Source organism: Panthera uncia, assembly GCF_023721935.1.
Source record: "Panthera uncia isolate 11264 chromosome D3 unlocalized genomic scaffold, Puncia_PCG_1.0 HiC_scaffold_9, whole genome shotgun sequence".
Classification (NCBI taxonomy): domain Eukaryota; kingdom Metazoa; phylum Chordata; class Mammalia; order Carnivora; family Felidae; genus Panthera; species Panthera uncia.
The window spans coordinates 436,617-461,866 of record NW_026057587.1 but is presented as its reverse complement, the minus strand read 5'-3'; the positions used below and the strand labels follow the sequence as shown (position 1 = coordinate 461,866).

Genomic DNA, 25,250 nt, shown 5'->3' with positions numbered 1-25,250 from the left:
AGAACATGGGCTCCGGAGCCAGAAGGCCTGACTTCAAATCCCGCCTTGGCCACGTGCTAGCCGTGCGACCCTGTGGAAGCTACTTAAGCATGCCGTATCTCGGTCTCCCCATCTGTCAAGTGGAGACGGTTCACGGCACCCCCTCTTCGTGGGGCTGTTGGGAGAACTCAAACGAACCCAGGCACGAGATGCTAGAACGGGGCCTTGGACGTAGCTGGAGCTACGTTAAGCCTGCTATTATACCACACGAAATGAGGAAAGCCCCATCTGACAGATTTCAGGTCCCAGAAATGCGACCAGAAGCTCGGTGATGACCTCACATGCGGGTAACAGTGTTGGGGGCGGGGGGAGGCGACTCAGACTTTGGAACAGGCGAAGCGTGTGCGTCTGAACAGAGACTCCGTACGTGAGTAGATACATCCCCCTCTCTCTTTTCTACGCAAACGGAAGCAGGTTCTTCCCACCAGGTTCTGATCCTGAGACCCTGGGCAAGTCCCTTGCCCTCACTGGGCGTTTTCAATCTCCACGTATTCCCAGCAGGCTACACGTTCCCATGCTGGTGCTCCTGGGACAGACCGGCAGAAAGGTGCCCAGCAGGTGTCAGGAAGAGGAAAATGGGGCATAAGGCAATGGCCGGGCTGAATTCTCTCAGTGCCATCAAGGCCTAAGGGTTTTCACTGCTCCCAGTCCTGGGGGGCACGGAGGGGGGGACACAATGATCCCCGCCCGTCGGCAATGCCCCTTCCCACTGAGGCGTCCAGAACTGTCCTCGGGCACGCGGGACTCTGGAGCGGGAGGAAGAGACGTGTCCGGAGAGCAGGGCAGGCTGCGGGAGGCGGGGCGGCCCTGGCAGCAAGGGCAGGCTGGGGACGCCGGGCGGAAGCCTAGAACCCAGGCGAAGAACAGGGAGGGAGTGGTACAGCGTCCCCTCTGCAGCGGAGCGGAGAAGGATCCCCCGGATGACGAGGGGAGAGTCAGCACAGAGGCCACACAGCGAGCAGGGACCAGGGGCTTTAGAGCAGTTCGGGTTCGTGGCAGTGAGGCCTCCCCCCCCCCCCACCGCCCGCCCCCTGCCTCCAAGCCCCGGGAGGCCTGCCCTCCAGTCCCGCCCCATTGACTCAAGCCAGGGGCCACAGACCAGGTCAACCAGGCACGTGGGGGAAAAAGCACCAGGGATGGCCTGTCTGGAACTCTGGGGCCGGCCCTGACTCTGGAGACCATACGTGGGACCTGAGGGAGGCCACTGTGCCTCTCTGGACTCAGTGTCCTTACAGGTCACCTGGAAATTGACTGAAGAAGAGCACGGATCCTCCCGTGACAGTGGGGAGTTAACCCTGCGCTCCGGACTGGGCTGGATGGCTGCGTCCGAGTCTCGGCCCTGCCACTTACTGCACAGGGACCCTGGGCAAGCTGTGCCACCTCTCTGAGCCTCGGCATTCTCACCTGCAAAATGGGGATAACAACAATGACCCCCGAGGACCAACAGAGCCTGGCTTCAAGACACAGGCTCCGGAGCTCAACCATCCGGGTCCAGGTCCTGCCGCTTTCCGTGTGAGCTCAGACAAGTGAACAACCCTCTCTGGGCCTCACCGTCTCCTCCATAAGTCGTCCTCCGTGACTTGTCACGGTCACTGCGAAGACCGAATGAGTCAAAACACACAAAGCACTGAGAGACCACAGCTTGGCAGAGGGAAAGGACCTGGTGCGCCAGCCATCGTCGTCCCTGCCCGTCACCTCGCAGGAGCAGGACACGCGGCAGGCTACCCGGCAGCGTGGGACGGGCTAGGATGTCGGGACAGGGCCATGCCAGCACAGGGACGCGTTCATGAGTAGGAGACGCCGGGCTCGCGGGCCAGGAGGAGGGCAGCGCGGGCCCAGGGAGGTTCTGGCAGAGGGAGCCTCCGCCTGCCCTCAGCAGGGAAGCTGGGCTAGTCCGCAGGGCCCCCGGTTCCATTTCCTCCCGGGCCTTTCTGTTCGATGTCACGCCTGCCCTCACCAGTGGCCGAGGCTCCCAGCTCCGAGAGCTCCCCCAGGCCGACACAAGAGACGGACGGAGGCCCGACCCCGGGGCCTGCACTGAAAGCGAGCCCGTCGGCAAGCGAGGCTCTGGCAGCATCCGGAGGGAGGAAGATGCCACCCGCCTGCCGATGCGGGGGACGAGTGGTCTCGACGGCACCCTAACATGACAAGGGCCCCAGAGGACAGCAGGGGGACGCATGCCTCTGGAGGGGAGCTCGTCCACGTGGACGACTCAGCCAAGTCCTGAGGGACGAGTTGTCAGCCGGGCCGGGCCCTGTGGCTTCTACCCACACCCCACTCGCAGCCTGCGCTCCCGAGGCCCAGATCGCCTACCACAGGCACGTCTGGTTCAGTCTGCACGACGTTCACAAAGAGGCCGAACTAGCTGCCAACATACTAAAATCCCAGTTTTCAAACGAAATGCAGGGTTTGCGCCTTCTCCTGAGAAACGAGAACGGCTGGCTGTGGCCGGCCAGGGGCTCCCGCCTCCGGCACTCACATCCCCATGCTGTCCCCGCCCCACGCGGGGCAGGGGCCTGTGTCACCAACAGGATATTATGCAAATGACCAAGGGTGACTTCTGAGACTGGGTCCTAACAGCCACTGCAGCTCCTGCCTGGCTCTCCTGGGCCCCTAACCTAAGGCACCGTCACGCCACATAGCGACAAGCAGCTACAGAGCCGGGTGACAGCTGTCCCCCCCACCCCCACCCCCCGCCCTCACCCACACGCGAGAGGCAATGTCACCCGGCGGACGGTCATGACTCTGGAAACAGACAACAGGCCCGCCACTCACGGCTGCAGCATCCCGACCAAGACGTGTGTTTGCCCACCCGGGAAATGGGTACCAGCACCCGCCGGGCCAGGCCTCCGCCCACTGAGAACCGACTATCGCCCTTCCCTGCGTAGGCATCGGCTCTGAAAGTCACCCCCTCTTCCCGTCCACCCAGGAGAACTCGGACCAGCCTGCACCTCCGAGTCTCCGCTCACGATCGGACAGCCCAGCACACAGCGAACCGCTCGGGAGCCGACAGCGGGCCGTCCCTACTCTGACGCTCCCTTGGCACGCCCGTTCTGCACGAGCTCTCTCCCCCAGCCGCCCGTGAGCGGTTTGAGAGTCGGGACCAAGCCTTCCATTTGCGGGCAAAGGCCATCCCGGCCGCCCGAAGGCTGCCGTGATCTGCGGCTTGTGGCACACAGAAAGGCACTCGGCACGGTCCACCGAAGGAGCGCGCACTTGAAAGCGGGTGTCGCTCCCCTGCTTCCGGAGGGCCGGTACCCGCGGCGTGCCTCCTGGGGTCTCTCACACGCACACATGCTGGGCTGCAGCCGCAGGCTGTCCACAGGACGTCTACAACCCCCCCCCACCCCTGCCCCGAGGTCCACGCGGGCGCGTGCGGAGTCCTCAGGTGAGGTCGGCTGGGAGCAGTCACAGGAACCAACCGACCCGCGGCCCTGGGAGTCGGAAAGAATACGGGACCCCGCCAAGGCCCCGCCCAACCTCACGCCAGCCCTGGGCTGGGCTCGTGGAGAGGCGGCCAGGCTGGAGAAGGCCGCCCTCCCCCCACCCCTCCTCGGGGACTGAGCACAGCTGCAGCCACCCGTGAGGATGTGTCCCTTGCTCTCCCTGCACATGTGGGCACAGCACTCTGCTCAACACCGCGTGCCAGCTACACACAAAACACTGGGGGCGCAGAAGATACAAATTCAAGGCTATAGTCCTTAAAGCGATTAGAATGCTCACAAGTTAATGAAAAAGTGAGGCAGGATGAAAGTCCAAATTACACGCGCCTGGAGAGCGGAGAAGGAGAAAATACTCGATGACAGTAATCAAAGAGGAGGAAACATCTGAGATGAATCTTAAAGCCCAGAAGTCCAGGGCCAGGCCTCTGGAAGGGCGAGAAGAGCAGGCTGGCTTAGCCATCAGGAGCAGAAGAGGACAAAAAGACAGACGCCAAGCTCTAAACCACCCCCAGACCAAGAGACGAACCCCACCGGGGCCAGCTCGTTGCCACCACGTGGGGATACAGGCCCAGCAACACAGGCCTTTAGGTTTTCAAAAGAAGATGGAAATTTCGCTTTTCCTGCGTGTCTCCCAGTGTGTGAGCCGCCCAAGTGAAGTCCTAAGTCCACGGCGCCAATCTGGCCCCGGGCACCCCCCTCCCCCCCCCACCAGCCCGGAGCAGGCCAACTGGGAGCTGCCAGTGCCCGGTGGTGTTTACACAGCAACCCGCAGGCCAGGTGCAAGTGACCGCGGGGCCGGATCACCTCCTGCCACCCTCGCACCACCACCCACTGACGCCGGCCCTCTCATCGTGCCCATTCTACAGACGGGGAAAGTCTGTAAAGAGGCTTGGGAAGATCAGGTGAATTTCTCTTAATCACGCAGCCGGTAAATGGTGGAGCCAGTTCAGAATCCAGGCGGTCAGGTTAGATGGGTCTCACCCACGCACAACCCATGTGCGGCGGTTTCCTAGGGTGGCAGGGCTGGCTCGCCACGGGAGAGTTTGTTACTGCTGGCAGAGGAGACGCCGACGGGATCGAGGCGAGAACGCAGAACGAGGTTCCACCCCCAGCTCTTTGGAGCCTCGTCTGTTCGCCCCAGCCCGACACACGGTCACTTACCAGCTACGCCCTGAAAGGCCCCGGAGGAATAAGCCACATCTGTCTCCAAGGTGCTCCCTGTCTAGTGTGCAGGAGAGAGGGGCGCGACAGGGCTGGGTCTGCCAAGGACAGGGGCTCAGCGGAAGCTAGGACACCCGTCGCGCCGTGGGGGACACGAAGCTGCCAGGCGGCCCTGTGTGCAATTCCACGGTCAACAAGGGGCCGTTGTGAACTCGCAACCAAGGAGTGAAAAGTCAGACCTGTGCTCCGGGAAAGCAAGCAGGGTGCACCGGAGGGAGGAGGGAGGAAAAGCAGGAAGCAGGAAACCCAGCCAACGTTCAGGGCAGAGGGAACAAGGGCCCCAGGAAAAGGGGGGCACGTAAGGAGGCAGCGACTCCCCTAGGCAGAGCAGGCCTCCGTGTCTGTGACAAGGACTGAGAACACGATGTGATGCCACCAGCAAAAACACAGGAGCCTCAGAAGCCAGCTGAGCTGCAGGGAGGCCCAGGCCTGAGTGCTTCCGACCCAGGAAAAGGGCCTGGTGCGCCCAGCCCAAACCCAGCCAGGTGGTTTCTGAGAGCCGGGGTGGTGCCTGGATGGCAGGCCTGGGACTGGGTTCTGCTGGGGCCTGGGAATGCCAACAGGCGGAGAAGGAGTCCCGCCCTAACCCCAAAGGTTCCTCCCTGACCATCTTTCTCCCAGGAGCCTGAATGCCAGCCACACTGGCCTTTTAGTAAGGGGGGGTGGGGGGGGTTAGGACGAGACAGCAGGTGCTACTGGCTGGTGAGTGACCCCCACACACCCAGGAGAAGAGCCACAAGTCAGAAAGACCCTACATCCTACGTCTGGAAGGAAGCCCCCCACCCCCCCACCAGGCCAGAGTGCAAGACCCCAGGGAGCGCCTGGCCTAACGAGGGATCTCTCAGTGCCCCCAGGTTCCAAGGCCGGGGGGCTGGGGGACCCTCCCAGGGACGCAGATGCCACAGTCAGGAGTCCCACCCCCCCCCCGGAAAGGGGGTCCCCACTTCCAGGGGCTCCTCCAAGCCCCCCAAGAAGGAGACTGGAAATCAGGAGACCCCTCCAACAGCTAGGAGGGGCCCTGCCAGGAACGCCCGGGAGAAGGGGGCGCCCCGGTCCCCAGGAGCGGGCCCCTCTCCGAGGGGGAGCCGGGTTTCTGGAGGGCCCTGGCCCCGGGGACGGGGTGGCCGGGGAGCCCCCGGGCCGCGCGCCCGCACTCACCCAGCGCCAGGCCGCAGGCAGCGCCCACGGCCGCCCGGAAGCGGTCCATCTGCGTGTTCTTCTTGCCGTCAGGCTCCCACATCACCTGGCACTCCAGGATCTCCTCCCCGCCGGCTCGCGGCTGCTTGGACATGGCTGCGGCGGGGGCTGCGCGGGGACGGGAACGGGGACGCGGAGCGGCACCGGGACCGGGCCGGGGGGGGGGTCTGCAGGCGCGGCGGCGGGGTCCGAGGGCAGCTGCCGGGCGGCGGCGAGGACGGCGAGCGCGGCGCGACTGAGCGCGGCGCGGCCGCCGCCTGCGGGATCCCCGGCCGGCCCCGCCCCCCGGAGGGCCCGCCCCTCGCAGGCCACGCCCCCCCGCGTGTAACCCTCCGCGGGCGCCGAGCCTCGCAAAGGAGTACGCGCCGCCACGCCCAGCGGCCTCCGGGTCTCGAACCCGCGCGTGCTGTGGGTGGGGCTGCGCAGGCGCGTTGCCCCCGGGCTCCTAGTCCTCACCTGCGGCGGGAAGGGGTTGAAGCCGCGCGGGAGGGCAGAGGTCGTGGGCCGCTGGCTCGTTCTGTGTTCGTTCGGTCGCTATTGATTTGTTCCTCCTGCAGGTATTGACCGAGCGCCCGCTGGGCACCAGGCACGGAGCGGGGCTTTGCGGTTACAGCAGCGAATGGAGCAAAGTTCCTGCCCTGTGTCAACAGAAGGGGGGGCGGGGAATATATCACATTACGTCAAACATAACATACTGTAGACGGTAGAACACATAGTGTACCAATGAGTGTCATCTAGATGATAAGTATACGGTTATTCGTATAATACAAAGTATTAAGTACTATGGAAAGAAACAAAGCAGGGAAGGCTGGAGAGCACTGGTGGAGGAGTGTTTCTATTTCAATGGGGTTGTCAGGGGGTCCCTGGGTGGCTCAGTAGGTTGAGCATCGGACTCTTGGTTCCGCTCAGGTCGTGATCTGGCGGTTTCATGGGTTCGAGTCCCACGTGGGGCTCTGCGCTGGCAGCGTGGAGCCTGCTTGGGATTCTCTCCGTCTCCCTCTCTGCCTCTGCCCCACCCCGAATCACGCTCTCTGTCTCCAAGTAAACAAATAAATAAATAGGGTTGTCAGGGAAGGGCCCTTGAAAAGGTGACCACTACCGTTGACTTGAAGCAGGTGAGAGAGTAATGAGCTATTCAGTCTCTGGGGGGAAAGTTTCCAGGCAGCGATGACAGCACGTGCTAAGGCCCTGAGGTAGGAGTGCCGGGTGGGGTTAGAGAGCTACTCGAGTGCCCGGTGTTTTTCTTTGACTTGAGAGATCTGGGGTAGGAGACAAAGTCAATGGAGAGGGGGCAGCACAGGTGGCTCCTGGGGACCACTGAGGCCTGGCTTTTACCACGGGCGAGACGAGACCGCTGGGAAGAGGGACATGTTGAGCTGAGGGGCTGCTGAGCTGAGACTAGTCTTCAGGGAGCAAGTATATAGGCAGGAAACCAGTTAGGATGATGCTGAGACAGATGATGGTGACTGAGCCAGGTGGCAGGTGTGGAAATGGAGAGACAGATGGGACCTGGGACATATTTTGAAGGTTTATTTCTTGGACTCCTTCCTGTATGCTGGTTAGCACGGTGCGAGGGACCTCACCATACTCCTTGTAATTTCTTCTCGCAGCAACCCAGTCAGCCTCCCCCGGGCACAATTTTTTTGCAGTGTTGCAGTTTGATGAAGCAGCCACACCACTAAATCATAAACAGCTTGCATCTCTCAAGCACCGCAAAGAAACATAGGTTCTAATTTAAAACAGGGTGCGCGGGGGCGCCTGGATGGCTCGGTCGGTTAAGCGTCGGCTTTGGCTCAGGTCATGATCTCGTGGTTCGTGGTTTTAAGCCGGCATATCAGCTTCTGTGCTGTCAGCATGGAGCCTGCTTCAGACCCTCTGTCCCACCCCCTCGGCCCCTCCCGCCCTCCCTGTCTCTCTCTCTTAAAAATAAACATTTAATAATAATAATAAAACAGGATGCTTGCTATATAAACATGACTTCCAGACTAGCCACCTCCCCTGACCTCCAAGTTGTAGGGCCAGCTCTGGCTCTTTGCATTATCCCCTTTGTGAAGGCGTGAGTTCATCTTGACCCCGAAGGAGGTTAATCTTTGAAGGATGCATATAATTCATGTTGCTTTCCTTTGACACTGGAATGCAAATCCCACAGAAGCAAAATCTTTGTTTCACTGGTTCCCCCGGGTTCCCTGGGGTCCCGGAGCCTGATCCATAGTAGTGGCTCAAGAAACAGTCATTCAGAAATGCCTGGTGTGTGCTGTGGGCTAGGCAAGAGGGTTCTGCTATGGAAGACCTCACTCACCTTCATGGGGCATGCAAATCGGAGTTTGACCAGGGGACTGGCCAATTCTCGCGGAGCAGGCAGACGGCTGGATTTCTACACCTGACAGCTGCCTGATTCATCCTTTCCTTTTTTTTTTTTTTAATTAGAGCGAGCGAGAGCAGGAGAGGGGCAGAGAGATGGACACAGAATCCAAAGCAGGCTCCAGGCTCCGAGCTGTCTGCACAGAGCCCGACGCGGGGCTTGAACTCACGAGCAGTGAGATCATGACCTGAGCCCAAGTCGGACGCTCAACCGGCTGAGCACCCCCCCCCAGGCTCCCCAACCACTTGATTCATTCTTAATCCCTTCAGCCTGGCCCACCCAACGAGACACAGCACCTGTAGGGGAACCCAAGGAAGAGGTAAAGTACAGCCAAAATAACCAGTGCCTTGTTGTCACCCCTTTGTCATTCTTCCAGACATACGAACATCTGGAGGTGCCTTTTCGGGCCTCACCTTGCTGTGCCTTATCCTTCTGGACAAAATCAGAGAGGGGGACAAAGAAGAGGTTCCAGAAAGTTCTTCCCACTTAAAATGGGCACATGGCTAGAAGGACGCTTCTTGACCGAGAACCTTAAACTGTTGTCTGTGTGTAACCTTCCCCACGTCCCCTTGTACCTTTGCTTATTTTGGATTCAAGGATCTAGATTGGTACTGCGCACACACCACACTTCCGATCTGTGCTTCCCCATCCTAGTCTAGGTTCTTCAAAGCTTTGTAACGGAATCCAGAAACCTACCAGGCCAGATGCATCAGAGGGCTGACCTCCCCACCACATATTTCGAATCCACGACCCTGCTGCTCCCTCACGTATAAGCCCGTCGGAGTTCCTGTCTATTTCTCCCACACTGCTGTGCAGTAAGTTAGGCTTTCCATCTTTCAAAACTGTCACTATTATAAGATGACCATTAACTAATGTAGGAAATTATGAAAACACACCGAGCCCTCTGGAATATGTTGAAAGCAGCTTCAAGGGAAAAAGCATGAGTATTCGGAACTAGCAAAGAGTTTTCCCAAGAAGGCCCCAAACTGATGGCCTGGAAGAGGAGTGGTCCCCACAGCTGGGGTACAAGTCAGGCTTATCCGAACGTCCACATGCTTTTGACGATATGGATCTCAGTTTTCTCCTCTCTTCTCAAAGCAAATTTCTTTGTACACACAGAATGCCATGATGAGGTGCAGCTGGTAAAGAGCCCAAAAGGTCCGTCCTCAGAGGGACAGCTGGGCAATAACGTGACAGGGACACAGACAGCTACCCACCTACCGGGAAGGTCACAAAATCCAACTCCCGAGTCTCTCCTGGGAGGACTGTGCCCAAGCCAAGGGGTTGAATCCTGACCTAAGCTGACGTTAGAAAGTTTCATCATGGGCACGAGGCGCCTGGGTGGCTCGGACGGTGGAGGGTCCAACTTCGGCTCAGGTCATGATCTCGCAGTTCGTCGGATCGAGCTGTGGGGCTCTGCGCTGACGTCCACCGAGGAGCCTGCTTGGCCTTCGCTCTTCCTCCCTTTCTCTCTACCCCTCCCCCACACGCACGCAGCACACATTCTCTCTCTCTCTCTCTCTCAAAATTAATAAACAAAAACAATTTAAAAAACACATCTGAAAGTAAAAAGTTAATCAGTGCCGACAAATCTCACTGGTTTGGTTATTCTACAATCAGTACCTTTCAACCCAAGCCAAACTTCACCCTCGGGAGACCAGCCTAAGCCAGAGAAAGAGGGAAGGACGGTGTTTACTCGCTAAAGGAGGTTTTGCCGTCGCGTTACTGTTTATTCCCCAGGGCAAGACACCACGGTAGGAACTGGGATGAGTTCATGGTGAGCATCTGTCACCTAAACCACCAGTGGGTTTAGGGAGATTACGAGAACGGATACTTTCTCTGAGTAAGTATGCGGTTGAATATCCGTCAGTTCCTTGTACAGAAGAAGCTGGCCACCACCCCCGGTAAATGTCTACCCCCAGGCATCAGTGCCCACACGTCTAAGCCAATCCCAGAGATCCTTCTGCTCCTTTGCCGGATTGGCTCACGGGTAGGCATATGACCGGCTTCCAGTGAGACCAAAGGGGCATATATGGGGGGGTGGGGGTGCCCTCCCACACAGTTTCCTGGGGAGGAGCGAGGTCCCTCTGCAGGGGGCTGCGACAGGTGTTTCACAACCCCAAGAAACAGGGCCAGGGTGCAAGAAAACCCGCTAACAGAGGACGGCAGAGAGAAAGGGGGAAAGCCAAGTTCTCTCTCTGAGCTGCAGGGCAAGCCCGTGGCTAGCCCTGGGCGTCTGGCTGAATCAATAGTAACTGTCCTCACGGATTAATCCCCGGGGAGTGGAGTCATCGCAGCTTGCTGCCAGAAGCATTCTACCTTAACGATCGCCAAAAGTCACTCCCCTTGCCCTCTCCCCCCGGAGGGGTTCCTGCTCACTTTGGTACATTCAGTACCCGTGTGGGATGGCCTAGAACGCCTGACGCAAAGATGGGCAGCCATCAGTAACAATTAGGATGGGTCGGATCCCCAAGGTAGTATCCCTCTATCACAACCTGAAGATGTCCCACCTTAGGGAAACAAAAGTGAAGCATCCAACCCAGGGCCGATCTTTGGGAGGAACCTTCGAGAGACAGGATATAGCAAGTGCAAAGGCCCTGAGGCACGTTTGGCACAAATGGGAATGACTAATGCAAGACCTTGGGAGTCCGCAGGGTGAGGACTATGGGCTTTATTTAAAGTGTGATTAGAAGCCTTTTGGAAAGTTTTGAGTAGGAGGGTGATATGACATATATTTTGAAAGCATTATTCTAGCTGCTGTGTGGTAATAGAGTGAGTGGGGCTGAGTTTGGAGTGGGATAGAGGGAAATATCGCAAAGGTTCACATGGGATATCATGGTGGCTTAACTAGGGTGGAAGCGTGGGGGATAATAAGAAGGGGAGATATATATATTGAGAGAGAGAGAGGTGTTAATATACCTGTTTGTGAATATAAGCTTAGATAGAGATACATTTTTTCAAGAAGGGGGAGAAGCAGAGAGAGAGAATCTAAAGCAGACTCTACACTCAGCACGGAGCCCAACGTGAGGCTCGATCCCACAACCGAGATCATGACCCGAGCCAGAATCAGAAGTTGGGTGCTTAACTGACTGCACCACCCGGGCACCCTGAGATACATCTTTAAATATTTATCGATACATAGAGATACTTTGGAAGATACACCAAGGGCATAGGGTGCTGGAGTAGACATCAGGTGGCAGGGCGTGGGGGCCAGACGATTTGAGAACAACTTGTTGCATAGAATTAACTCTCCCCAAGTCATGGCCAAAGGAGTGAGGTGTAGGACTTGATGGAGAGAAGGCCAGAAGGGACCAGAAGCTGACCTATTTCCATCGCCTGCAGCCCCTAGCATAGCCTCTCCCAGGCTGGTCCAGGAGAAAAGTGAAGGGTGAGTCCAAACGGAGACTCAGCCGAGTTCCTTGGGTTCATCAGGCAAAAGGGTTGTTAGAGGATTTATTTTTCTGGCGTCTGTCGTGAGGTTGCCTCAAACATCCCCCTCCACCCACAGGGCTGTGGAAATCGGACGGATGCCAGCTACCAAGGGCCAAATGTGCCTGAAGTGGTGTCCCAAAGTTCAACCTCTCTGCCTCCTCTCCAGCCACAGGAGAAAGCAGAGGGGGGGAAAGGTGGCCACAACCCAAGAAAAGGGATACACAGGCGGTGGGGCAGTCACCCAGTGAATACTACGCAGCAGTGAAAAGGCATGATCTACAGAAACGCCAGCACAATGAACCTCGAAACATGACGTTGAGCAAAAAGATCAAGGCTGAGAAGCGTATAGACTTTTACAGGAAGGGAAAAAGCAGCAAAACCCAAAACGTCTGGCTGAGGAACACATACCTGTTAGAGAAACATAAGGAAAGGCAAAGAAAGGCTGTACGACATTCAGGGCACTGGTTTCTTCCAAGAGAAGAAGATGAATTTGGGGAGAGGCTCCCAAGACACTGGGTCATAGGAACACGGTGCACACTTAGTATTCTTCAAACTGCACACACACACTATATTCAGTCTTCTTGTACGGTCATACTTGTCCCAATTAAAAACAAAATAGGGCTACCCGAGTTTGCAACAAAAGCCGGGACACTGAAAAAAAAAAAGTAAAATAGGGGTGCCTGGGTGGCCCAGTTAGTTAAGCATCCGACTTCAGCTCAGGTCACAGTCTCACGGTCTGTGAGTTCGAGCCCCGCATCGGGCTCTGTGCTGACAGCTCAGAGCCTGGAGCCTGCTTCAGATTCTGTGTCTCCCTCGCTCTCTGCCCCTCCCCCGCTCATGCTCTGTCTCTGTCTCTCTCTCTCTCTCTCTCTCTCTCTGTCTCAAAAATAAATTAATGTCAAAAATTGGGGGTTTTTTTTAAGTAAAATAAAAGCAGGGCCTTAAAACTCTGATAACATCAATGACTGTTTTACTTCGCCAAGCCTGGATGGAAAAATTGTAAACAAACTCAGAATCTGTCAGCAGGAGAAAGGCCAGTAAAGTGCAGTCCAGTCCACATCTTGCAATACTGTATACATCAGCGAAAAGCAGTAGGATTGACCCACAAAGAGCATCATTCTCGAAGACATTGTTCAGGAGGAAAAGCAAGTTGGAGAATAATATCTACAGCTGTAGAACAATACATGTAAAATACCATTTGTGTTAAAAAAAAATGTCTTCTTTGGCATACTTAATAATATATATTTTCTACCCATTAATGTACATGTAGGAAAAAAACTGGAAAGATATTGTAGGGGGTTGAGTGATGCCCTCCCTCCCCCCGCCCACAAGGTCCACCCGAAACCTGTAAACATGACCTTATTTGGAAAAAGCATCGTTGCAGATGTAATTAAGGCAAAGATCTGGAGATGAGATCATTCTAGATTACCCTCATAGCCCCCAAATCTAAGGACAAGTGTCTTTATAACAAACACACAGAGGAGACACGAGGGAGGAGGTCATGTGACAATGGAGGGAGACTGGAGGGACCCAGCCACAAGCCAAGGAATGCTAGCAGCCCCAGGAGCCGGACAAGCCAAGGAAGACATCTTCCCTGGAGACTTCAGGGAGAGCACAGCCCTGCCCACAGCTTCCAGAACTGCGCGAGAATAAGTGTTTGTGGGTTCAAGTCAGCTACCAGGCTTGTAGTAATATATTAGGGCAGCCCCAGGAGACTGATACAGACGTTCATTACCCTACAAACAGTGGTTACCTCTGGGGAGGGAAAGCGGGACCCTGTGGTCCTGTCTGTCGTGTCTCCATTTTTCTGTAAGGGGGATGACTTCCTGGCAGTGTTAACACTTAGTAGCTTTGGGGGCACCGGGCTGGCTCAGTTGGTGGAACTGGCCAACTCTTGATCTCAGGGTCGTGAGTTCTAAGCCCCATGTTGGGCATAGAGTTTACTCAAAAGCTCTGCCTTTGGGGCGCCTGGGGGGGCTCAGTCTGTTAAGCGTTTGACTCTTGATTTCAGCTCAGGTCGTGATCTCATCCTTGGGGAGTTCGAGCCCCACAAGGGGCTCTGCACTGACAGCGCGGAACCTGCTTGGGATTCTCTCTTCCTCTCTCTGCCCCTCCTCTGCTCGAGCTCTTTCTCTCTCTCTCTCTCTCTCTTTTTTTTTTTTTTTTTTTTTTGAGAGAGAGAGAGAGCGCGAGCACGAGCAGAGGAGGGGCAGAAAGAGAGAGAGAGAGAGGGACACACAGAATCCGAAACGGGCTCCAGGCCCTGTGCTGTCAGCACAGAGCAACACGTGGGGCTCGAACCCTGGAGCTCAGGACCGGAGCCGAAGTCCGACGCTTAACCGACGGAGCCACCCAGGCGCCCCTCTTCTTAGTGTATTCTTTAGGATGTCACGGGAGAGTGAGTATTTACGGGAGGGGTCTCGGGAAGCAAGGGAAAAACCCCGGCGGACGAGGCTGCCCCGCGCTGCTCGGTCCCCTCCCACTTGGCGCGCCCCCGGCCCCGCCCCGCTCCCCCAGCGCGCCAGCGGCTCGCGCCCGCCCGCGGAAGGATCCGGGCCACCGGCCTCACCACACACGGCACGCACTCTGATTGGCTGGCGGAGAGCTGGCCTCACATCAGCCCAGGCGGCCGCGCGGCGGCGGGGCGGCCTGGGCGCCAGCCAATCGCAAGACGCTCCGGTGCATGGGTTGCTCCTCTCAGCCAATCCAAAAGGAGAGCCGGAAAAGGGCGCGCCCAATCGGAGCCGGGCAGGTGGGCGGAGTCACCCTTCGACCGTGAAGGCCGACCGCTGTCACCTTGACAACCCGGCGGGTCCCCGGGCGAGTCCGTGGGGTCCGCCGGCTTGTCTCCCCTCCGGCCCGCAAGTGGCCTCCGACTCACAGCCTCCGGCTCCGCTGCCGTGGGGCCGACGGGAGATTCGCGTGCGAAGCGTCTGGCACACGTTTATGTTCGCATGGCCGTATTCTGATGTGTGTGCTGGGGCGCCAGCCTGCGAGACTGGGGCATGTGGGGGATCGGAGGGAACCGGACCAAATCTATGGGGAAAGGCGAACCAAATCCTCGGATAACTCACGTGCCTAATACTCGCTTGCACTCTAAATGCTTCTTTTAAATGCTCGCATTCGCTAAGGCAAAGCTTTCAGTTAACGCCAATTATTTCAATATGTACAGTGTTGCAATCAGTACACAGTGCCTTGCTTTGTGCAAACGCAGAGGAAAATTTCAGGACTTCTCAAAGGTTTTAATTCACTGCACACTTAACCGCAGAGGGTGTAGGGTTCAAGTTGTCAAGTTGGGTGATGGGTATGGTGAACCCCCAGAACGGTGGATACAATCTCTCAAAACTATGGAGAGAGAGAGATCATCATTCTTAGAGTCTCTTGAGTTCTGAACGTCTAACTTGAAACATTTGTAAGGGTGGGAGCCAGAGCCAAGTGAAATAAATATTAAAAAGTATCTAACTACGACTGGAAACCCTAAAATAGAACGGGAGAGGAATGGGACGCTCCAATCAGATAACCCTAGAAATGAAAATGTAATTGAACCTGCGGTTCAATCACAACCTTCAGGTTGTGGATAGGCCGCATAAATGCTACATTTCCTTTGACGTTACTTTCTCCATTCTATTCACCCAGATGTTTTCTCAACATACAGCCGTGTCTAGAGTAATAGGTACAGTTCATGTATGAATTCTCAGCTGTCAAAAAACAGCTCTATTAAGATTTTTTTTAGTCTTTTTATTTTTTAATTTTTGTTTTGTTTTAGAGAGAAAGAGTGCGAGCGGGGGAGGGGCAGAGGTAGAGAGAGAGAATCCCAAGCAGGTTCCATCCTCAGCGTGGAGCCTGACCCAGGGCTTGATCCCACTAGCCTGGGATCATGACCTGAGCTGCAATCAAGAGTCTGGCCCTCAACCAATGGAGCCACTCAGACACCCCATAAATTTTTATTTTTAAGTAATCTTTCCTCCCAATGTGGGGCTTGAACTTACAACCCTGAGATCAAAAGTGGCATGCTCTACTGACTGAGGCAGCCAGGTGCCCCCCAAACCAACTCTTTTTAATGATGGTATTATTTTCCCACGATCCCTATCAATGGGGATCTGCAATTGATGAAGTTTTGGGGTGATGGCGGGGTGGTCTGGAGACAATGGCCAGGAAAGAATTCTTGAAGATGTGTTTGGTGCAAAAACAAATGATTTCATGATTTTATGAAAGCACGGGGACAGGACCCATGGGCAGGACTGGGGTCGTGATGGGTAACTGATCACATACCCTCAGGTTGGGAGGGGGTCAGGGGTAGAGTAAGTCTCTAAGGAATTTTGGAAGCAAGGTTTCCAGGACCTTGAGGGGCCAGCTGTTGCTACACAAATGCCAATGATTGTCGTTTAGTAAAACCTCAGTCACGAGACCCTTCCGATGTGTATCAGGGGCCATGAGCTTGGAGGATGATTGTCCGCGTATGTCTTGGGGCCGTTGAGATAAAGGAAGTTTCCAAAGGACTTTTTATCTGTGAGAGTAGACTTACGGTTCCCGGGGGGGTCAGGACGATGTTAAGCCAAGATTCTCCTTTGCCCCCAGCAAGGCGTCCTCATCAGGACCGCTGAGCTCCCAGAGGGAGATCAGTCTGCCGGTTTCCAGGACTCCTCAGTGGGCTGCAGGCCGTAAGGGGATGTAATTTCTCATTTGCCTTAGTTTCCCACATCACCATGGCCGGGACGTACCCCCCTTCCCTTTGTCCTTGGGTAGCCAGGAGTGTCTGAGGAACATCACACATGTCCCACCTGGGGGCGGGGGGCTGTTAGCCTGTACTTTGCCCTCAGCCCACCCCACACTCCCTCATCCCAATCATTGAACTAAAACACTTTGAGAAAAACTTTGACACAGGAAAAAAAAAAAAAAAAAGAGAGTTCAGAATTCATTCTCATAATGTAGGTAAATTGCAGGTAACATCTTAGCACTGGCGATGAAAACGTCATGTCGGCACTGATGGGAGTTTTTCTGACTTTTATCTAGGCTGGAAGCCGGTGTGATTCTTTCTTTAGGCTCCACGTCTCACTCCAACTGGTTTGACGTTTGGATGCGGATCACACATTGTATTATGAGCTAACCACTTCGTAACTGTTTCCTTTGCTAATTCCGTGAGTATCCAGTTCCATGGGGCATAATTTACAGTTTCCCAAGGAGTATGTTTTATGATTTAATCAAGTTCCAGTCGACTCAATAGCAGACTTCCAATACTGAAGTGTGGATTTAAGAACGAAAATGTAATTCAGCAGTGATCGGGAGTAAGTATTGGACGTTACGTTTTTACAGACGGTGAGGATACATGTCGTAGCTGGCTGAGAGCGAATAGGGCCACACACCTTTGCCGCAAGACAGACAAAATCTTTCTGAAGGGTAGCCCAAATCCCTAGGCCGGAAGGAAATTGCCCCCCCTTAAAGAGCCATAGGATTGAATACCAGCTAGGACAAAGAATGTGTTTGGAAAACAAAAGACAGGGGCACCTGGGTGGCTCAGTCGGTGAAGCGTCCGGCTTCAGCTCAGGTCACGATCTCGCGGTCTGTGAGTTCGAGCCCCGCGTCGGGCTCTGTGCTGACAGCTCAGAGCCTGGAGCCTGCTTTGGATTCTGTCTCCCTCTGCCCCTCCCCCGTTCATGCTCTGTCTCTCTCTGTCTCAAAAATAAAATAAACATTAAAAGAAAAAGACAAAACGAGCTTATCCATTAGACTAATGCCCATTTTCATTCAGTCACCACAAGTTTGGTTTTAAATTTTCAACACTAATGGAAAGATGGAATGAAATTCGCAGCCCAGTTCCTAGGCAAAAAGCTAGAGGCAAAACTGATTGCTTAATGTCATATTGTATATACCGTGTTACATTGTATAATGTTACATTGTGTTATAAGTTATACTGGGTCATTTGTACAATAATGCCGTACTGTTATTACATAATAATGCTATGTTGTCTTATCACATAATCATGTTATACGATGATGTTATGTTGTATCATTATATAATAATGTTATATTGTGCCATGTTGTGTAATTAGGTTCTATGATATTATATGTTACATTGTGTTGTATAATGATGTTATATAACATCATATTTGCGTCGAGTACAACAACTTGCATCAAAGTCATAGAAACACGGGGCGCCTGCGTGGCTCAGTCGGTTGGGCGTCCGACTTCAGCTCAGGTCATGATCTCACAGCTAGTGAGTTCAAGCCCCGCGTCGGGCTCTGTGCCAACAACTCAGAGCCCGGAGCCTGCTTCAGATTCTGTGTCTCCCTCTCTCTCTGCCCCTCCCCTGCTCATGCTCTGTCCCTCTCTGTCTCAGAAATAAATAAAAAACATCAAAAAAAAAAAAGTCATAGAAACACATGGGGACTTAGGCTAAGTCAGTCAATTTAGGAAGTGCGGCTGTTGGTCAATACGGAAACGGTTAAATAAATTATGGCCTATCCACAAAATGGCCTTTCATAGCCACAGAATGGGGCAGCTGGCTCAGCTATATGCACACAAATACCAGGTTCCAGAAAAGCGCAGACAATATGCTGTGATTTGTGTTAAAGAATGGTGTATTTATATATCCTCGTGCAGTCACTGACTACCCCTAGCAGGAGTCACAAGAAACTGGTCACAGGGGTCCCCTTAGGGGAGGAAACCGCGGTGGTGGGGAGATGGGGGCAGGGGCGAGGTTTGGTGTTCACCAAACGGAGAGACGGCTGTCATCCATGAACCAGGAAACGGGGCCTGGGCTGAGAGGCTGACAGCAACGGGCCTGATGCGGGACTCAGACCCATGAACCGCGAGATCACGACCTGAGCCTAAGTCAGATGCCCAACCGACTGAGCCACCCAGGCGCCCCAGAAAACGGGAACATCTAGCGAGAAGAGTGGCAGCGTTCCACGCACCTCCTAATCTGTAATATCTGACTTAAGGACCACTGGGTTCCTCCTGCCCGTGTCGCCGTCCATCAGTTGTGATGTCGTATCTCATAGTCTCTGGAAAACCCCGTTGCACAGTCGTGAAAGAATAAAGTGGAGAATGCAAACGACTAATTATTAATAGTATTTTATGTAGCTGGAGGAACCCAGACCACAACGTGAGAGCCACAGGACTATCCAAATGAATGAAGAACATTTCTAAGCCTCCAAGGGTTCCTTCATGAAAAAAAAAAAAAAAAAAAAAAAATTATATAGATGTATCTTTATATATGCATGTGGGGGTAACATTCAAATAATTGTACACAATTCACACAGGGTGTTCTAAGCAATACGGGGAAAGGATCTGAACACAAAGGAAGGTAATTTTGCAGTCTTTTTTTTTTTTTTTAGTTTATTTATTTTTGAGAGAGAGAGACAGACAGACTGAGCGCAAGCAGGGGAGGGGCAGAGAGAGACACACACACAGAATCCGAAGCAGGCTCCAGGCTCCGAGCTGTCAGCACAGAGCCCGACACGGGGCTCAATGTCACAAACTGCGAATCATGACCTGAGTTGACATCGGTCACTTAACCAACTGAGCCACCCAGGTGCCCCATAAGGCTTAACTTTTTTAAACCTCAATAAGCCGTAAAACAAATATTATTTATCCTTGTTCCCGGCTGTCACCCTTTGGAATAGAAAAGGTGGTTATCTCAGTTTTTTGATTGCCAGGCTTTGTAGTCATTATCTCATTAGGGTCGTCAATAGCTCTGTTGATACAGGTTCAAAAAATAATAATAATAATAAAAATACCCATGAGAGGTACAGCTTCCCAGCAGGGAGATCCCAAAGCGGGTGACGGGACTTCTGACGCAAGGGACATAGCCTGCAAGGCTGGGCGCCCCGAGCTGTAAGCATTTGACCTTGGGAGATGTTCTTTAACTTCTCCGAGCCTAGGTGTTCTCGTTTTATTACCCACATAATCCCTTCTTAGCAGAGTGGCTGTGTAATTCCAACAAGCTGGGGCAGGTACAGGGGAGCTGACCCACAGAAGGCTCTTAGCTCACACTGATGGCTGTCATTTATGGGGGCTTACGGCCACCGCCCCTCCCTCCTCACCTCCCACGTCAACCTGCAGTGCTCTTGGTCCTGAAAACTCATCTAAAGGAAAATTGTTTCTCTGCTCCCAACGCTCTGACAGCAAACAGTTTTCCCTCTCACTAAGCAATTCTGAGACCAGTTACCCAGAACCAGTGCAGACCCCACAGGTTAAGAGCTGAGTCCCACGAAACCATCCCCGGCCTTCAGATGTCAATCCCAAGTTCGCCCCCCCGCCCAGGGTTGCCCTCACTTCTGTCCGACGTGGTGACAAATCAGGTTCATGACTGCCTCCTTGGAGTCAATAAATTGCTAGAATTAGGCTCACCGAACTCAGGGAAACACTATTTACTATTACTGGTTGACTATGGTTTAATTAGTGATGGCCAGCTTCCAGGGTGCCTGGGTGGCTCCATCGGTTAAGTGTCTGGCTCTTGATTTCAGCTCAGGTCATGATCTCGCCGTTTGTGGGCTCAAGCCCCGCGTCGGGCTCTGTGCTGACAGCTTGGAGCCTGCTTGGGATTCTGTGTCTCCCTCTCTCTGCCCCTCTCCTGCTCACACTGTCTCTCTCTCTCCCAAAAATAAATAAACGTTAAAAAAATAAAAAAATAAAAAAATAAAAAGAAAATACCACCCATACGAAGTGTCAGTGGGGTCCTGGAGGAACTGGGGTTCTCATACAGAGCTGGTGAAAGCGTGGGTACAACCACCTCAGAAAACAATTTTTCGGGAAACTAAACGTACGCCTGTTACACGATCTAGCCGTTGCACTCCCAAGTATTCACGTAAGACAAACAAAAGACAATGTGGATACAAAGATCCGTGCCTACGTGTGGCTTTATTTGTAAGAGCCCCAGACTGGGAACAGCCCCAACCCGCCGGCAGGTGAATGCATACGCAAAGGGAGGTATATTCAGGCAGTGGACCACGACCCGGCAACAGAAAGGAGGGAGCTACGGACACACCCAACCTGGGTGAATTTCAGCATAATTACGCCGAGCCCAACGGAACGGTAGAAAAGCAAGCACACGCTGTTTGATTCCGTTTGTGTGAAATGCTAGAAAACGCAGGCTAATGTGTAGGGACAGAGTACAGATGAGAGGTTGCCTGGAAGCAGGAGAGCAGGGAGGTCAAGAGTCCGGCACACTGAGGGTTTTGGAAGCGGCCAATGTGTTCCCCGTCCACCTGAAACACGCATGGTTCACCGTATGTCAGTTATACTTCGGGAAAGCTGGCGTTAAAAATGAAACAAGCGGGGGGCACCTGGGTGACCAGGTTGGTTGAGCGTCCGACTTTGGCTCAGGTCGTGATCTCGCGGTTTGTGGGTTCGAGCCCCATGTCGGGCTCTGTGCTGACAGCTCGGAGCCTGGAGCCTGCTTGGGATTCTGTGTCTCCCTCTCTCTGCCCTTCCCCAGCTTGTGTGCACTCGCTCTCTCTCTCTCGAAATAAATAAACATTAAACAATTAAAAAAATATTAAAAAAAAAAGCGGCCAACAGCACAGCTCAGTCCGGACTGGGGACAGGTGCCGAGGTGCCCATGCACCACGTAGCTGCCCTGGGTGTTAGGTAAACCACCTGCTGGCTGGAAGCAGCTGGCGGCTTTGGCAGAGAGGGCAGCGAAAGCGAAGATGGTAAATGGAGGCTGGGTCGGGGGCAGGGACGTGTATTTGTGCCCTCTGCTCTGTCAGTCACACTCCTCAGCCTGGTGCAGCCTCACCGGGCGAGGCCTCACTCCCATTTCGTTTAACACTTTCTTGGTCCCGGGACCTGCTTCCACCCTCCTTTTCCACCTGCTGTTTTTCACCGAGATGTTTTTTTTTTGTTTGTTTGTTTTTTAATGTGCTCTCACAAAATGATTAATGGCTTATATTTAATTCACTCAAAGGGACAAGGCTTTCCTGTCTCAGCGTGGTTCCTATTTTCTGACCCGACGCGGCTGTTGTGGCTAACTTGCTGTTCTGTCCCCCGTGGTGTGGGTTCCCTACCTTTAACCTGCTCCCTCTCCCAGGGGCCGGTCACCCAGGTGGCCTCCAAATAACTCACACACCCAGGAGCAGTACTTTTGGGTCATAAGTGTGTTTCATCGGACTCTTCTGATGTTACATTTGCTCCTGAATATTTGCTAAGGAAATAATTTTTAGCACCCAGGAGAGCATCTCAGTTCGGGGTGGGGGGGAAGGGTCTACATGTGTTGCAAAACCCTCCTGGGGTTGCCCCAGTTAGCAAATAAAAATAGTTTTCCTGGTTAAATTTGAAATATACGTTTTTTGTATATGTATATTCCTGGGTGGCTCAGGTGGTTAAGCGTCCGACTTCGGCTCAGGTCATGATCTCATGGCTCATGGGTTCGAGCCCCGCATCGGGCTCTGTGCTGACAGCTCAGAGCCTGGAGCCCGCTTCTGAGTTTGTGTCTTCCTCTCTCTCTCTGCCCCTCCCCAACTCATGCCTTGTCTCTCTCTCTCTCTCTCTCAAAAATAAATAAACATTAAAAAAATTTTTTAGTATATATATATATCCCATACAGTGATTGGGATATATGTATACTTAAAAAGTATTTGTTGTTTATCTGAAACTCAAATTTAACTGGGCATCCCATGTTTTATCTGGTGGCCCTACCTACCTCCAACACGTTAAGATTATTTGATTTCCCAGACCGGGGAACAGAATCACAGAATCAACCAACACAAAGTCGGGGAAATTCCACAAATGCTCGGTTAGGAGTGATGACATATATTTAGGAAGCCCGTACAACGAAATTACAATAAACGTTTATTGAGCCGCAATTTTCACAATATTTTCATTCTGTTCTGAAATCGGTCTACAAATATCTCTACAGAACACTAAAGCCAGTGATTTAATAAATAAGAGGAATGTATTTAGCATTTTGCAAATAAAAGAAGCCTCATACATTCAGATCTCCATTTGACACGCACGGAATCAGTTTCCCAAGGCTTTAGGCAACTGAAATGCGCACACAGCACAGACACACACACACACCAGCGTATTCAAATCAGATGGGTTTAGATTAAGCGTGAAATCAAATGCTGCATAAAATTTATAACCAGATACACACAGGATGAACTCAATCACGAACGCACTGGTCGATAATGGACACGGTTACCTCACTAGTATGATTTCCAGTTAGGAGGGAAATAAAGGATTGCTTCGCTGGATTTTAAGTGAGCACAAATCACCATCACCATCACAAGAAATCAGTTGAATTGCACGGTACCCAGAGATTGAACACACATGCGAATGTTAAGCTGACACCACAATAAAACCTTGAAATCTGCGAAAAGACGTGGGGACATAGGGTCGATGACACCGTTAGCTGCCACAGGTTTCCCGTAAACGATGCAAATGACCATCAGCTTTTTATGCCACCACAGGGGAAAAAACTGGTCCTGCCGTGTCTCCTGCAAAAAACTCAGGACGCTGAACAAAGCCTGCTTCTCCCAGAGACTGTATATCATATCGACGGCTGTCCGTTACTCATTTTAAGGGTACTATGCTAGACCCTGCAAAAAATAGATAATTCTATCGCTCACCACTCACAAGTGAGGGGCAAAAAGTCCAAGACTCAAAGGACCGTAAACAAAACTTTGCGGAATGGAGATCTATTATCATTACTATTTTGATTTGGGGACGAGGGGGTGACACCTCAGGGCCTTAGGAATTCCTGCTAACACAAGCCAGCTGGATGGCCGGAGCTGGCTTTTGGGTTCAGTCGGGCAATTCGAACCCCGTCAGGGAGAAGTTACCAGACGTCCTTCACCTAAAGCATCTTGGGGAGTACCAGGAAGCACAGAAATGAAACGGTTCAGAATTTCCGCTAACGACAAGGCGTATTAACCGTGTTTTTGATGCGTTGGCTTTGGCGTGTTTTTCCTAAGCTCTCCGTGAGGCCGCTGAATCAGAGGCAGACCGGTTATCAAGGTGGTTTACGCCTTCCCCCCGAGCCAGCCCTCACGGGCGTGCAAAGTCACATCACAACCCTCCCGACCACTGCCCCCCAACCTGCACGTCCGTGCCTGGCACCCGGTAGGGCATGTTCAAACCCGTTGCTTCCTCCCACCGCGGTGACGGAGTCCAGACACACACCCACTCCGCGTCCCGACCCCGTGTGAGGCTTCGCGAGGCCCTGCAAGGCATGCTGCGGCCAGGTGCTTTAGGGAACCGTGCCGAGAACCTTCTCTCAATGGGATTGGCCCCCGTGCTGTCACCCAGGTCACCTTCGTAAATGAAGACCCCAGCACAATTCACAAGAGCAGCTTTCAAGAAATTCTGTTGCTGCGTTTTGCCCCCAGAAGTGATGTGGGTTATCACGGAAACATGAGGCCAAGACACCCCCCACCCCTGGAAGCCAGGGGATGCTGATCTTGACCGGTACGGGGAATGCCTTTGTGGAGGGCTGACGTACCACGGAAGCGTCTTCGCCAGCACGTCAGGGAACAGGTCCCTCTGGACACAGACCCCAGAAGATCCACTCAAGTCCAGCAATTTTGAGATGGCCGGTCCTTCTCCTTTTCTGTCCTCGGCGTTGGTTGTTACTGAGGCACTGGAAAATAAAAACTAGTCGAGTTTAAGATCTCTAGAAAACAGAGTCTTAATTCGAACCCATCCACGGTCGTTTCTATCAGGGTTTTCTAGATCACACTGAATATGAAGTGTCGCGCTAATAGGTCCTACAACCCGGAAGACATTAAAAAAAGGTTTCTCTTCCAGGTATGAGATGTGGTACAAAAATACATTTTTTTTTCCCATGTACAAAAGAGAGAAAAAAGAAAGACACGGGGAGTAGTGGGAAAGGCCAAATACCCTAACAAGCTTCCGTGGAGCGGAGAGAGAGGAAACGAAATCCCCAACTATTCGGGGTTAAGACGAGGCCCCAAAACAAAAGTCAAACGGATGCGTTAAAAAGCAGGCGTTGTTCAGACCGAACGTCCACGGTTTCTACCAGACTTCCAAAGAATGTTCTGCCCTGAAGTGATGCTCCTTTTTCACTGTAGGTGCTTTCATTACAAATAAAGCCATCTTTCATCGCAGTGCATGAAACTGCAAGGCTGGGCTCAGAGAGCCCAACCCTTGGCTAATGGGGTGGAAACAGCGCATGTGACCAAAGCGATTTCTACCTGCTGCTTACGGCCTCCGCGCGCCAGTGCCCAGGTGCACGCGCCTCCCTTGGTTTACCGGAAGTGAAAACGGTTTTCCTGTTGACCCCAACACAGCACGGTGCCTTTCAGGGTTCGCGGGGGAAGGCGGCCGGGGGAACAGAGGGGATATTCCAGTGACAGTTTAGGACTTAAACAAGCTGTGTGCAGAGAACGCCAGTTCTGCCCTGGCCAGCACGAGCAAAGCAATGTTTTGGGATCTCAACACGCCCGATGCACGAGAGCCAAACGCACAAGAGGAAGGCAGGCCGGGATCGCCTCCCGGGGGCTATTTCTTATACCCCTTGTGCTAAAAGAGATTTGCCTCCAAGATTCTGACTGCAACGGCTTCGGGCTCCAAATGCCCCTGGAGAAAGGTTTG

General features: G+C 53.4%; 2 protein-coding genes across 4 annotated transcripts in view; one reads left to right on the top strand and one right to left on the bottom strand.

Moving 5' to 3' along the window:
* The window catches only part of AACS (acetoacetyl-CoA synthetase), a 63,506-nt gene extending 57,371 nt beyond the window's left edge, over window positions 1-6,135 (bottom strand). For 2 of the 3 annotated variants that reach the window (XM_049620657.1, XM_049620658.1), the window contains exon 1: window positions 5,862-6,060. In XM_049620657.1, coding sequence (XP_049476614.1) covers window positions 5,862-5,994 — 133 coding nt within the window. In that variant the 5' untranslated portion in view covers window positions 5,995-6,060. Of the gene's footprint in view, window positions 1-5,861 lie in introns of all 3 variants that reach the window. The other variant, XM_049620659.1, reaches the window with a different exon arrangement.
* The window catches only part of SCARB1 (scavenger receptor class B member 1), a 500,386-nt gene that overhangs the window by 310,671 nt on the left and 164,465 nt on the right, over window positions 1-25,250 (top strand). The window lies entirely within an intron of this gene.